This window comes from Odontesthes bonariensis, chromosome 12, assembly GCF_027942865.1.
Source record: "Odontesthes bonariensis isolate fOdoBon6 chromosome 12, fOdoBon6.hap1, whole genome shotgun sequence".
Classification (NCBI taxonomy): domain Eukaryota; kingdom Metazoa; phylum Chordata; class Actinopteri; order Atheriniformes; family Atherinopsidae; genus Odontesthes; species Odontesthes bonariensis.
In genome coordinates this window covers 12121732-12136918 of record NC_134517.1, presented here as the reverse complement: position 1 = coordinate 12136918, position 15187 = coordinate 12121732, and the positions used below count along the sequence as shown (strand labels likewise).

The window sequence follows — 15187 nt, the reverse complement described above, 5'->3', positions numbered from 1 at the left end:
ACAAAGCAGTACACTGTGATTATTTAGTTATATTAAAATGCAAAAACACTTTTGCATTTGATGCATCATCATAACTCTTCTAATGGAAAAATATTTTGTTGTCCTTAAAGGGATAGTTCGCCTCTTTTGACATGAAGCTGTATGACATCCCATATTAGCAATATTATTTATGAACATTGACTTACCCCCCGCTGCGTCCTGTGAGCCGAGTTCCAGACGAGTTTTGGCGTTGACGAAGGTAGTCCGGCTAGTTTGCTAGGGTCCCGAAAATAAAGCGTCTTGCTTCTCAAAACAATATGCGTTCAAAAGAGTAATACATTTGCATCACAAAATCGTCCCTCCAGAAAAAGTCAGACCTCACAATCGCTTGGCGCTATTTTTGCCTCCCTTCATATCAATGCGTTCAGCCACCTAGCGATAGCTGCACCTGTTACGGTGTTTACTGCTCGGAAGCAGGGGAGTGCTCGGTCTGCTCTTCGGTCTGCACGGTTTACACAGCCCGTAGTGATATGAAGGTAGAGAGAAATAGCGCCAAGCGATGTGACGTCTGACTTTTTCTGTTCATAAATGATATTGCTAATATGGGATGTCATACAGCTTCATGTCAAAAGAGGCGAACCATCCCTTTAAGGCAAACTGGAATTATCTTGAATCAAACTACAGGAGTTTCAGTTAAATTCTTGTTTCTGTTGTTAACCATAGTTACTGTGCTGGAGTGTAACAACACTTTAGTACCTTGTACAGCGTATACCATGCGAGTTAAACAACTAAATTTAACTGATTGGTTTCTCTGATTTCTCTTGTGCTTTGTTTTGTTCGCCATCACACACATTGTCGAGCACCAACATTTACAACATAAACGCTTCGAAGGTATATAGAGAATAAAGTGACTCTGTAATTTTTTATAGTGTTTCAGGCAGACTTGTATAGAATGTGCATATATTGTCGCAAATTTGTCACAAAGATAGCAAACTATAATATGAAAGAAGCCTACCCCACCTCTCACCTGACAAGTTTTTGTAACTGCAGCAGTTTGCTGGACTGTACTGTATTTTGTTGTTTTGTGCTGATGATTCAACGAGAGGAGTTTCACGTCCACAGTGTGTGTGGGTGTTTCTGTGCGTGTTATTTTATTTGACCTTTCTCCATATGGTGTGGGACTGAGCAGAGGAACAGGAGGTGAGCTCCTCACATGGTATTGGTCTGAGCTGATGGCCCGCAGGAACACAACAAACATGACCACACGTCCTTGCATTGTTCTCTTTGTGGGAACATGTCATCAAGAAGTAAAAACCAACCATTTACAACAATTTTAAGCCCTCGTTCTAACCCAAACCCTAAAACCAAGTCCTATCCCTCACACAGCTATTCAAACCCCTGGGTTTTGGAGCTCAAAGATATGGTAAAACATGTCAAGACACAAAGCAGTGCTGCAGGCTGTGCATGTCATTGTTACCTGATATTCATGTTGTGTAGGAGAAACAGGCGAATGAGAAGGTCATACGTGTGGTGTCAGAGTTGTTACGCTCAGTGCTGGTCGTGGGTTTGATTGACGCTCGCTCTTGTAGCACTGCCTCGGGCTCCCTCGATCCTCGGTCCTCTTCACCATCCTCCCAGCAACAGTTCAGCCCCTGCCAAGAGACGCAAAGACTTTCTATTTATGTTTTATAATATTAATATAATATTTTATTACAATATTTTTTGGAATCCCAGCTCTGCTTGTGTGTTTTAACTGGCTGGATTGTCAATAAGTGTGAGATTAGGCAATTATGCAAATGACAAAGAAGACCTGGGCACATTTTAATCCATGCCCAAATTATCAACACAATGGAAAACCATAGATGTCTGTCTAATTATATTTACATGCTAGCCAGCTAGCGCTTACCCGGTTTCTCATAATTTATTTTGAGGCTGTCTGATTCTAACCACAGGGCTGCACGGTGGTGTGGTGGGTAGCACTGTTGCCTCACAGTGAGAGGGTTCCAGGTTCGCCTCCCAGCTGGGGCCTTTCTGTGTGGAGTTTGCATGTTCTCCCTTTGTAAGCGTGGGTTCTCTTTGGGTACTCTGGCTTCCTCCCACTGTCCAAAAAACATGCATGTTAGGTTTTGTCCTTAGGAGTGAGTGTGTGGTTGTGTGGCTCTGTAATGGATTGGCGACCTGTTCAGGGTGTACACCGCCTCTCGCCCTATGACAGCCCCCCCCCCCCCCCCCCCCCGCGACCCGACTGACGGATATACCTGCTAAAATCAGCCTTTTAAATCATCTTCAATTACCTGTAGTAGCATGTTTACTTTAAGTGAGTTGAGCACAACAACAAACAGAACCGACGTTATGGAACTACTATGACCTCCCATGGGACAATCCTGTAAGCTACCACAATATTAAGGGATGGCATTACACAGTGTCATGCAGCCTGTTGGATGACATTAGCCAATAAATACTCTTGACTACTGCAGAGTAATTTGATGCAACACTGAATGCTTGTTAAACACCCTCCCAATGCATTCAAAAGCCAGGTTTTGACATAGGCTGGCCCATTTGTTCACTTGTGTAAAAATGGTAAATACAATGATAGCTATTGTTGTTTGATTATTTGGTTTTCCAGTGCCTCTCAAACAGTGTTGGAAAGTCAGTCCTTTTTGTAAACTGTTTAGCCAAATGTTACATTAGTCAATGCCGAAAACGCTGAATAGAAGACTTTTTTTTCCTATTTAACCATGAGAGGAACCAATAACACTGACCTGTAAAACTTGGCTTTTACGTCTTTGCAACTTACTGTAAAACAAAGTTTTTTCTTGGATCCAAAAATATCTCAGAGACAACTCATCCATCCATCGTTTTATGCCTGCTTAATCCAACTCAGGGTTGCGGGGGTGCCTAACCCGCTCGGCCTATCCCGTTTCCCTAAACGTATCCCAGCTGTCATTGGGCAGGAGGCAGGATACAACCTGGACAGGTCGCCAGTTCATCACAAGGTCACATAGAGACAAACGTAACAAACAACCATCCAGCTCACTCCTAGGGACAATTTAGAGTCATCAATTAACCTGACATGCATGTTTTTGGGTGGTGGAAGGAAGCCAGAGGACCTGGAGAGAACCCACGCATACACAGGGAGAACATGCAAACTCCACACAGAAAGGCCCCGGCTGGGATTCAAACCCTCTTACTGTACACTGGTGCTAACCACCACACCACTGTGCAGCCCCAACTTTATCATTGTTTTTCTAGTCCTTAAAAGCACTGAATCACTCAGTAGAGTGATCTTAAAATTTATAGTAAATCGCGTAACATGTGGAGCAGCCTGATGTTAGAGATGATCAGTGAAGGTTGCTACAATCTTTTCATGTAATAAAACTTGCCTTTCACTCCAGATTATCCCACATTTGTTTGATCATCTTCATTACTCGGTTCCAGATGTAGAACTGAGTGTAGGATGTAGTTTAAAGACATACATAATGGTATTTTTTTTTGTGCACTTGAGTAGATATTGTATAACAGCCAGCAATTAATGAAAGGAGTATATATGCTAACAAAGGAAGGCAATGATTTGACAGAAATATAACCAGTCTTCCCTTGCATCCCTGGTATGAGCTTTCCACAAGACATTGCTATAAACATATACTTATCATTTTTCAAGTTTTCTCATGAGCCAGCAAACTCCTTTAAGAAATATCTTTGATTTATATTCATATGCAAATGTACATCCTTAGGAAAAAAGAAGAAAGGGACAAAAAGGAGGGAGCGGGAAGTTCAGCGTATCATCACGCAACAGATGTTGAGACTAAATATGTTGGTTTGTCTCATCACTCAGGCTGAGTGGACCTAACCTGCAGAACTGGCCCGTCCGAATGGACGGAGTCACCCAGCTGCAGCTAAAGAAAAGAAACCCAAAACATTTGTACAGTGGCTGTAATTTGCTCCAGTGAAAGAGATGGAAAAAGCCATTTGATCAGGGTGAGAACCTTCAGCTGCCAAAGGCCTTCGGCCAAACAGGAATTTAATTTTCCAGTAGGATACGGTTAAAGCAGTGAGCTGCAGGACAGAATCAGAGCCATGGAACATTGAGAAAGTGCTGAGTGGATGGAGCTGGGGAACAGCCTGCTCTCTTTTGACTCAAACAAGCAACTGAAGATGGAACAACAAAGGTCCTTGGGGACAATTAAGAACAAGATTTACGACAGTGTGTAGTTTTAACCAGTGATCTTAAGCTTTTGTTTGCTTTGGGAGGTAATTTTACAATACGAAAGCAGCTTTGAAATGCTTGTAATGATGAAACATTTATTTACATATTATAGCATTCAAAAGCAAACCAGATGTATGTGCTTGTTTTTTGTATTGACAGCTGTTCAATAATAAAATCCGAAACTCAAGTGGAGGAATGGAGGTTAAAGTGGGATAAGATGTTGTGGGATTGGCTGCAAACCACTATGTGACTGGAAAAGAAGAAGGACCTTCATCACCAGAGTTTAGAATCTTTAGACACCTCGCCATTTTATTTGATTATGGTTATGGAGAGCTGCAATGCAATTATAAAATGATTGCATCCTGATGCATTTTTTCTACACAGGACATTCGAAAGTATTTGAAACAGTCCATCAAAAAATGTACTTCCAATATATTTTATTCATTAAAGAAATAGAAGAGGTTGTGACCAGACAACTGGAGGTTTACATCTCCCACCTTATTCCCCACCACTAAAGAAGAACTAAAGTGTTCCTGTAGCAGCACAATTGTAGTTAATTTATATAACGTCAGCACATTATGAATCCCTAACAAAGATAACACAATTCTGACCAACATCCTCCTGTTATGTTCAATAAGCATAAACAATAAGCATCTGACATGCCATCTGATTGTAATGTGGTAAACATCACATATTAGAGGTATCCTACCTACTTTCTTAAACAGTTCTATTACTTTGGTTTGGTCTTGCTGTAGAGTGTGCGGATTACTCTGTTCATAAAATATCTTCTTAATCAAATGTGTTTACTCGCTACAATGTACTCAACATTGCACAAAAGCCCTGGTTCTCAGATTGAGTACAGATATAAATCTTTGGCCATAAAAGTTGCAATAGTTTGTAATTTGCCTTTCTGAGCTTTGAGAGTAATCCTCTGGTTGGCAGGAACTACAACTTTTTGGGGTGTTTTTCATCCTTCGCCAGAAGGAAACGTGGCATGTTTGTTGTGTTTGCAAAACATTCTAGATCAACTTCGCAGAAGCCAAAATGCTTCAAAACGTTATGGTGCAGGTTGGATTTCCAGTCAACCATCTTGTGCATTGTGTAGACTGTTCGGGCACTTCACTTCCGCTTTTCCAAGTTCCTCCTTTTGGGTTTGGTTAACATCGCCTCATCAATCTCATTTAGAAAATAGTTCAGAGTTTTGGCTTTCGTGACTCAATTCAGAAGCGTCCACAACTTGATGCATTTGGTTACTTCCCCCTACAACTAGTTTTCACATCTACAGAGACCCGGTGAAGATAAACTGAAACATTCACTCAGCTCTCCTGTCAGGACTAATTTACATAAATATTCTTCACCTTGTAGAAATCTTAGAATGTAGCATATAACAGACTAATTAGAGATGTTATGCTAAACAACAAAAATGGATCCGTAGTGTCATTTGTTCTTGACTTCTGTTGTTTTGAGTGTGTGAAGAATAAAGGTAGCTTGTTTTACACACTTCTTTAATTATCTAAACAATCACAAAAAAAAGTGTTGCAGGATCTCTTCTACCCTTTTGTTTTCATTATTAGTACCTAAAACTTTAGCTTACTTTCACTACAACAAGATTTAAATAAACCGTTCTTTGTAGACCTCAAAAGATTCTGGACATATAAACTGTAAGCTAATTTTTTACAATTTCTTTCATGTATCTTTCTTTTGATTCTTTGTTTGACTTTACCTCTGTCCCCTTACTTTCCTACCTCTATGTCACAACATAACTTCCATGGCTGGTTGATTTTGGTGAGCAGAGGGAAACAGGCAAGGGCTACACAGTTCAGGGCTCTGGAGAGCGTAGCCAGGCAGTGGCAATCAATCACAGACTAAATCCCTCCTCTCACAGGACTGCTGTGTGCCAGGTAACATGATCAGCAGCTGCATAGAAAAATAAAGCCTTCAGCCAGTATTTCAGCATAAATATACTGGTAAACCAGGGTTAATATAGATGTTTGTGGAGATTGTTAAAGGCAAGAGTTTCTGCATTAGTCAGACAGTTTATAGCTTCCTGAGAAACTTTTTTGCATACACATATAGCGACTGTCTTCAGTCAGTGCCAAAACTAGCTGGACATTGTTATCGAAATTTAAGAGCCGGACATGGTGGATGAATTTGCATATAGGGTGTGAACTTTATATGAGAGATGGTTACTCTTGTTTCAAGAAAAATATCTAATTTGGTTTCTTTTAGTTATAACTGTCATCTTTTCTTTGATTTTTTTTTTTTCCCCCTAAACTGGGCCAGATTTTTTTTTTCCACAGAGAAAGTGGAACAGACATGTGATCAAATATTTGATCAGCATTTTAGAATTATTTCTGAAATACAGGAGTTCACAATGTCTTGCAAATGTAATTTTAAGGAAAAAATTTCAAAATAAAAATTGTATAAATGTGTTTGGACTTTTCAGTTGGGTAACTTCTAATCAGCTTATGACTTGTTAAGACACTGCATCCAGTTTATGAAAACAGCTAAAAAAGTAGTGTTTTTGACTCTTGCTTATCCCTTTTTTTTTGCAGACATGTCTAGAGTTGGAGAGGTATCTACAGACAGAACCCAAGCGACTCTCAGAGCTCTTTGATGAGGAGCTGGACTGTCTTCTAACCCCGGCCTTCATGCAGAGTGGTGACAGTGACGAGGACTTGATGGACCCCATCCTCCCCAGCCTCCCCGACCAGCCCAGCCCACCTCCACTACTCGTAACTCTCCCAAAGATCCAGGCCAAAATCCTCCAGGTTCCCATTCCCAACAAGAGCCAAGCAGTAGCTGGGACTGAAACCCTCTCAGTCAAGGACCAAGTCCTCGGAGGAGTCAGTGCCGCACAGCTCAGCGCTGCTGTCACATCCCTAACACCACCGTCATCACCAGAGCTCGGTCGGCACCTTATCAAACCCACGCAAACGCTCACCGCAACAGCAGACGGTACGTTAACGCTTAAACTGGTGGCAAAGAAAGTTGGATTGGGGGCAGCCAAGCTGGTGGCAACACGAGCGTTACCATCCCCACCAAGCCGAGGAGCAGCGAGCAGTGACAGTGAGCAGGGAGGAGGAGGAAATCTGGGAGGAGATGTACCAGAGAACAAGAAGAGAGTCCACCGGTGCCAGTTTAACGGCTGCAGGAAGGTTTACACCAAGAGTTCCCATCTGAAGGCACATCAGAGGACCCACACAGGTAAGATGTCCTTCTGTAATTGTGACTTACAGAGTACGGAGTGCTCAGAATGCTTATGTCTTAAATTGATTTGATTGGTGCTGCTGTCCCTTTCCAACACTTTGAATATTAGATAAGACTATGATTATGATTTCATTGCTGCTTTTCCGGTATAAGGATTTTCACGTCACACACACATCACACAGGACTTTTGTCTCTTTTGTATACCCGAGGCTCTTTTGAAGTGTTACTAACCAAATGAGTACAGTGTTTTTAACCAGACATGAACACGAAACCAGAAAGACTTTCAAATATATCTTTTCACCAATTTGTGAAGTACTCTACTAACATTTGTATTCTATGTTGAGACAGTGCTTGCAAATTGTTTTGTGCAATCCTGCTCAGATACTCCAATTTTAAAACATAGCAGCATAGAGACACACATGGGAAACAAACATTGTCTTTTGCTGCTGAAGGTTTGACAGCACCAGCAGGCATTATGTCAATAACTCAGCTCTAGAATTAGGAAAAATAACAGAGTAACTCAGATGATTTGCTTCAGCCTAAAGCTCTCAGTAAGGCAAAGCACATGGCTCAGCAGAATAAACTGAAATATTCTTCACCACAGTGAAGTGAGTGGGGAGCTGCTGGGGAAACCTGCAAAGAAGAAATCAGTTGTTTGACTTTTTAAAAGAGATTTAGATCATGCTTCTCAGATGATCCCCCAGAATGATTTGTCTCAGTCCTGATCCTCGCCCTGCCTCAGTAATTACCTGATGATTGATGGTTTGTGAGTAAATGACTTTGCCAATTAAGCTGTGTGTGTGTATCTGACGTGCAGCTTTAGCTTCTTTCTGCTGCTGCCCTCACAGTGACCCGCAGACAGAACACACACCATGCTAATGTATGCAGGAACAGGAACCTTTGAGCGTTCCCTACTACAGGATGTGGAGGAGGGCCTTGGATGAATAAAGATGCAGTCTATATTGTGTTTTTTTTTCTGAATTAGTTATCACATTGAGGTATTAACATGCCTCCTGTGGAATCCAATCAGAAGTGGAAAGCTCTGAGTATGCATGTTCACAAGTGACGTTACAGTCTGCGTCCTCAGGGACCATTTATGATCTGATCTCAGTTACCTGCTATGTATGCAATTTTACATGTAGCTTACATCTACTGTCAGTTGAGCAACCAATAGGCCATCAGAAGGTACACTTATGCTTCTGTAAAACCCAAACTACATCATTATTTGGACATACATGATTTTCAGAGTCACCTGAGTCTCATTTAATCTACAGAAATGTACAAACCTTCCATGACTCATAACTGTGTTATGTAATAGACACAACATGAGAGAAGTAAAGGGGCGTAAGAAAAATGATCTTTTAGTTCAGTGTCAGCATACCTCTGCTTATAAAAATAGCTACACAACTTTTTTTGTGTACAACATTGTGGTGTAGCAGTGGTTCCACATGCTGCCATTCATTGGAAAGTGGAGATTCTTCTCATTTGACTGATTTCTGTGATATGGTGAACACGTCAGGTACAATCAACGCCAACCATAATCAAAACAATTACAACATTTATGCCATTTCCAGATAATCCACCAATTTTTATTTTCCCGACAAAATTTTTTTTTTTCTTCACAGGGAATGATTCAGTTCTGTAAAACGTTTTTTGTCCCAAAAAATTGATTTATCAAAATATTCCCACAGATTAAATAATTTAAAATTAGCTAGCCGCTGTGCCTAATTTTGATACTGTTTTATAAAGAATGTATTTTTCCTTGAAACTGTGAGGCTGAGAAAACAATTGGAAACGAAATTACATTAGGTCACCTGAGGGGTGTTCCACAAAGCTGGATTAGCGGAAAGCCAGGCTTTTCTCAATAGTTCTGGCTAATCTAAGAGAGAGTTCCGTTCCATGAACGTGGCTTATTTGAACGCCCGCTGAGTAACCATGGTAATTTATGCTGCTGAACTAGCCTGCTCCCGGGCAGGCTAAAGTTGAAGCTTAGCTTAGCTGCGTCTCAAAGAATGTCCGACCGGCTGAAACAGACTCCCGAAAGAAATGTTCACCTAGAATTCTGCGCTCCCGCAACTCATGTCTTGTATAAAAACTAAACAAAAACTGTGGTTTGCATATCACCACTTTCACGGTCTCGAAAAATCAATCAGTCGGTGCCAGTGCAACTAAAGAAACGCAGCTATACACACGTATTGAACATGAAATTAAATAAGAAAGAACATGGTATTCATTAAAACTAATCAATACCTAACAAACTTCCGATCTACACACACGTAGGACCAGGCCTCCAGTCAGGCCTCTGCTGGACCCGTGGAGGCTGACTACATAAACCGAAAATTTTTCCATATCCTAAATGTACAGGTACACTTGGGGATAATTGTCCATAGACTCTGAACTGGATTTCTTATTTTGAAAAACACCACATCAACCCCTTTGAGTAACGCTGAGCAATGTTACATTTATGCCCTGTGAAACCTCATCATTGACTCCTATCCTCCGTGCATACAGATGATCTGTGATGGAGGTCATTTCATTTCCAACATTGAGGCTAAATGGCCGGGATCACTTCATGATTCTAGGATCTTCCGAGCATCCTCACTGGCACAGAGGTTTGCACAAGGCGCAAGAATTTTACTTACCCGAAGGAGTGTACTTTTGAAGTAAGGTGTAGCTTAGGCCGAATTTTTAGTAATCTAATGAGAGGTCAGGTGTAGAGGTTATCTTAAGGAATTTAAAGTGCTCGTCATACTTTCTTATAGATAGCCATATAAGGCACACATTGCATCAAATTGCCAAGTCTTAACACATGTATATCCATTCAACATTTATCTTAATCTGCAGGTGAGTTCTATGGTGTCCTGCTTGGGGACAGAGGCTATGCATGCTGGCCGTACCTCCTCACACCATATCCTGATCCAGGAACAAGGCGGAGAGGGCATTCCACCATGCACATGCTACAACAAGGGCACGGATAGAAATGACCTTTGGCCAAATTAGATCTAGGTTCATTGCTTAAAGGTCTCAGGCACCATGGCTAACTTCTGACAGAGCCATCTTAAATTTGATAGTATACTTCATATTTTATAAATTTTGTGTTGTGGACAACTTTTCAGGCTCAAGTCTTTTCTTGCTTGAGTCCCTGCAGGTTCCAGTGCCTGAAAGGACTGTTTCTGACACAGTGAGGGACCTATACAGGGACACATATTTCCTTTGATCCTTATTGTTGTGACCTTTGAGTTAGAACTTCTTTTCATAATTTAGCATTGACACAGTAGCAGTTTAAGTCAGAGCAAGTGTAAGAAGGCTAAATGGACAGAGATGATTTATAACTTTCCACACGTTTAGGTCATGGCACCCCACTGTGAATATAAAATCATAAACAAATTTCTAACACTTTGCATGAACCGTACAATAATGACAAGTTTGAGTTCAAGTTGTGTTGAATTGTTTAATTATTATTACATGTTTTTCAAGCTGTGGAGAGAAAACAGAATTAAAAACAGTTCACACCATGACCTTCTCCTTTATCTTAATTCATACTTACATCCCTCTCCAGTTTCATAATCTCTAGCGTGATCTTTTTTATTTTCAGTTTCTTGTATTCCATATCTAGTTTGGTGTTCTCTTTATTGGAAAAAACACATTTCTTCAAAGGCTACTTACCACTCTGAAATATGTTCCTGTACTTTATACCTTCACTTGCTGCCAGGTTTGCTTTTGGCTGTTAAGATTGCTCCTGTTGAGATGCAACAGTGAAAAATTAATATGTGGGTCACATACTCACCATAATATAGTCACAAAGTATGATGATGCATGTTGATTATTGGGTTATTAATAAACTGAGCAGGGCCAGAATATGCGTGCAGTACACCTCATAGAGAGACAATTCAGCATGCTTTATGTGAAAAAATATAACACAAAGAGGAGAGCATAAATACATGAGGACAGTAAAATAAATGTGCTACAATTGACAATGGTATGAAACTTTCACAACTTATGCATTTATTTGTCGGCAGTTGTCTGCCATACTGTTTTCCTCGCTTTATTGATCACAGCTGTATTACCATTTCTGGTGATGACACTTTTAAAATCCTCATACAGCTCCATCAGCATTATTTGTCCAGCTGCTGAATAAATAACAGCTCTTGTCTTGCTCTCCTTTTCTGCCATCTCCGTTTTTCCACCATCCACTCGTCAGGGCTTCTTACGTTCCTTGTGCACTCGCACATAGCCAGGCTATGTAAGCCTCGCTTGGATTAGCCTCGCTGAGATGCAGCTAAAATGTCTTCGTGTAACGACTTGAGGCTTAATTGGGAGATGGTGTTAGTTTAAGCGAGGCTTTCCTGATACAGCCTGGCTTTCTTTAGCTACATTCGTGGAACACCCCTCAGGTCACTTCAATGCGGTCCAGGATATAATTTTATTGAGACTTCTAAATTGATGTGGACAGTGTCCTGAACCACCTCTGAATGTGGCCCCAGTGATAAGACCTGAATGCATCTTCAATCCATCCAGGGTGTCTTCATACCTGCCTTTACTGCTTCCCACTTGTGATCAGATCACCCAGGACCATGTTAAGAGTTTGAAGACTTAAACACTATCAGTTGTCACAAAAGACTACTACTTCTACTACTATTACTTTATTTATAAAGCACTTTAAAACAACAGTAGCTGCGACAAAGTGCTGTACAGACGAAAATCAATAAACATGCAAAATATGGAAAAGACAACAGAAACAATAAAACACGATAACAGAAGTAAGAGGAAAAGTCTCAACATGTGTTAAAAGCCAAAGAATAAAAATGTGTCTTAAGATGAGTTTTAAAAATGGACAATAAAGGGGCACTTCTAATATGTAACGGAAAATCGTTCCATAGTTTGGGAGCGGCAACACTAAAAGCTCTGTCTCTTCTAAGCTTTAGCTTAGACCTCGGTACCTCCAGGAGCAGCTGATCAGCTGACCTGAGGCAACGAGCGGGAGAATATGGGTGAAGCAGCTCAGAGAGGAAAGATGGGGCAAGACCATGTAAACTTTTAAAAACAAATAAAAGAATCTTAACCCCTTAACGCCTATTGTCGCATATATGCTACAAACCGTTTGACTCAATCAACCAGCTGAGATAGCATCTTTATTCCCCCAATGCCGGTTAGTCCATATTCACTACGACCGCAAAGTGACAGACTTATTTCCTGCTGCAGATTTATATAAATAAATATGTTTAAAAAAAAAAACATTGTTTTTTCACTGTTATATTACTGTGTTGTTGTTATCTTATTATTGACCATTATGCCTGGTGTTGCAAATAAGCAACATACCAAAATTTCTATTTATTTTTTGTGCAAAAGTGAAATTAATGATCTCAGCATTATTTGCCATCTACTTAAAAGCTAAAACACACACAAAACATTTTTTTATATACAGCTATATAAATTCAGACGTTAAGGGGTTAAAATGAACCCTAAAATGCACAGGCAGCCAGTGGAGAGAAGCCAGGATAGGGGTGATGTGCTCCCTCTTCCCGACTCCGGTTAAAAGCCAAGCAGCAGCGTTCTGGACCAACTGGAGACGCCTAAGGGAAGACTGGCTAACTCCAAAGTAAAGAGCGTTACACTCGTCGAGCTGAGTTGTAATGAAGGCATGAATTACTGTTTCAAAATCTTGTCTTAAAAGAATTTGCTTAATCTTTGCCAGCTGCCTAAGATGATAGAAACAGGACTTGACCACTGCTCCAACCTGGCGATCTAATTTAAGATCACTGTCTATTATAAAACCCAAATTAGAAATTGTGTGCTTCAAATAAGACGTCAAGGGGCCCAGATCAATAAGGGATGTTTCACAGAGGCTGCTGGGACAAAACACCATCACTTTGGTTTCTTGTCATTAAAATTCAGGAAATTTAAAGACAGCCAGGCTTTAATGTCTTCAAGACATAGAAGTAGGGGCTTGATCGATAAGGCTCCTGCTATACAAGCAGGAGCGCAAGGTTTAACTGTGGCACAAGATAGAGCAACTTTAAATAAAACAGGCATATGATCAGAGATAATAGTTTCACCTTTTTCTAGATCAGTCACAGACAAGCCATGAGAGAGGACAAGGTCCAATGTGTGTCCATAGCCGCATTCGCATTAGCCGCTTTCGGACAGAGCCGTTCTAAGAACGCAGTTATCAGAACTGTCCTACTCGAATTTCGTTCTGATAACTGTCCTTCCCCAGCGGAACTGTTTCAGTCTGCATTCGCACATGAGTCAGGACTGATGCGCAGCCGTCTGCGTCAGTGACGTGCTACGTTAGCCGTTTAGCGCCACATTCAACAACAAAACAAAACAAAACAAAACCCGCGAAAAGTAAGGAGAGAAGAAAAAACACCACAAAGAAGCTAATATGGAGAGCGGGAGGCCACCGTGTTCATGGTCTGCATGATGGTGATATTAATCATGGACGATCACATCAGGCGTCTAATATATAGGCTGGAAGAGCACACAGAGAGAGTCAGGATCAAGCGCAGGCGATCTTTGTGGGTTTTTTCTTCTCTCCTTACTTTTCACGGGTTTTGTTTTGTTTTGTTGTTGAGTGTGGCGCTAAAGAAGACCGTTCTTAGAACGGCGTTCTTAGAACTGCTCTGTCCGAATGCGGATCATGTTCGTGTGTGGGGCCAGTCACCCACTGCACCAGGTTAAAAGTCAATGAGGCTAAAAAAGTCCTTCACCAGTGGCTTCGCAGGACAACATACATGAATATTAAAATCCCCAAGTATAAGGACACGATCATAATCGATCATTATTCCTGACAAGAAATCAGAAAAGTCCCTTAAAAAGTCCTTGTTATGTTTCGGAGGACGGTAGACAACGGAGCACAGCACAGGACCAGAAAGGTTTAGCTCAAATAAAGTCACCTCGAAACTTGACGGTGAAAGTGGTGCAGTGCGTGGCTTACATTTAAAATGCTTCTTGTAAACAACCGCCATTCCTCCTCCGCGTCTGGGTGTCTGAGGGGAGCTTAAATAGGAACACCCAGGCGGTAAAAGTTCCACAAAAACGCTGGAATCACCATCCTCAATCCAGGTCTCCGTTATACAGAGGACATCCAGGCTGCTGGAAGTGATGAAGTATCTCAGAATGAAGGTTTTGTTTCCAAGAGATCTGGCGTTCACCAGGCCGAACCTGGCGGGAGCCGCTGCCTGCGGTTATTTACAGACAGTAAATAAACAGCAGTGGTACAGTATGACATTCATTGATGTCAGCATACTCTTGTTCTATGACAGAAACTTAATTACATCTGTATTTGAATGAAAAGCTCCCCTTGATGCCCATAAACTCCTTATTTATTTATTTATGTATTTATTTTTATTACAATACTTAACATGTGATAGTGCCGAACCGGACCGGGGGACAGAGAGAGAGAGGGAGAGGGAAGAAGGAGAAAAAAAAGGAAAAGAAATATGAAGAGACAAACATAGAAAAATCAGACAATCAGCTGCTACACCTGTAAAAACAAAACTGAAGACAATCCACGGCTTTTGTGAATCCAGCAGCAATCCAGGAATCCAGCCTTAGAGCCACCAGGAGCACCTGTAGGCAGACAAGCAGAGGACAAACACACAAACAAAAACAAAGCACAAGCAGCAGCAATCACATAAAATACAACTGTGGATACAGATTACCTTAAACCACAGGACACAACAACCGCTTAGGGAGCATGCTACTGGGCTAATGAATGTGTGTGTGTGTGTGTGTGTGTGTGTGTGTGTGTGTGCATGAACATGCAATACACATAGATAGTCCCACATA

The 15187-nt window shown here is 41.1% G+C and overlaps 1 protein-coding gene across 1 annotated transcript in view; it reads left to right on the top strand.

The window, feature by feature from the left end:
* The window catches only part of LOC142396408 (Krueppel-like factor 7), a 118554-nt gene that overhangs the window by 76535 nt on the left and 26832 nt on the right, over positions 1-15187 (top strand). Inside the window, exon 2 of the mRNA XM_075479105.1 lies at positions 6742-7393. Within this exon, the coding sequence (XP_075335220.1) occupies positions 6742-7393 (652 nt within the window). The remainder of the gene's footprint in view (positions 1-6741; positions 7394-15187) is intronic.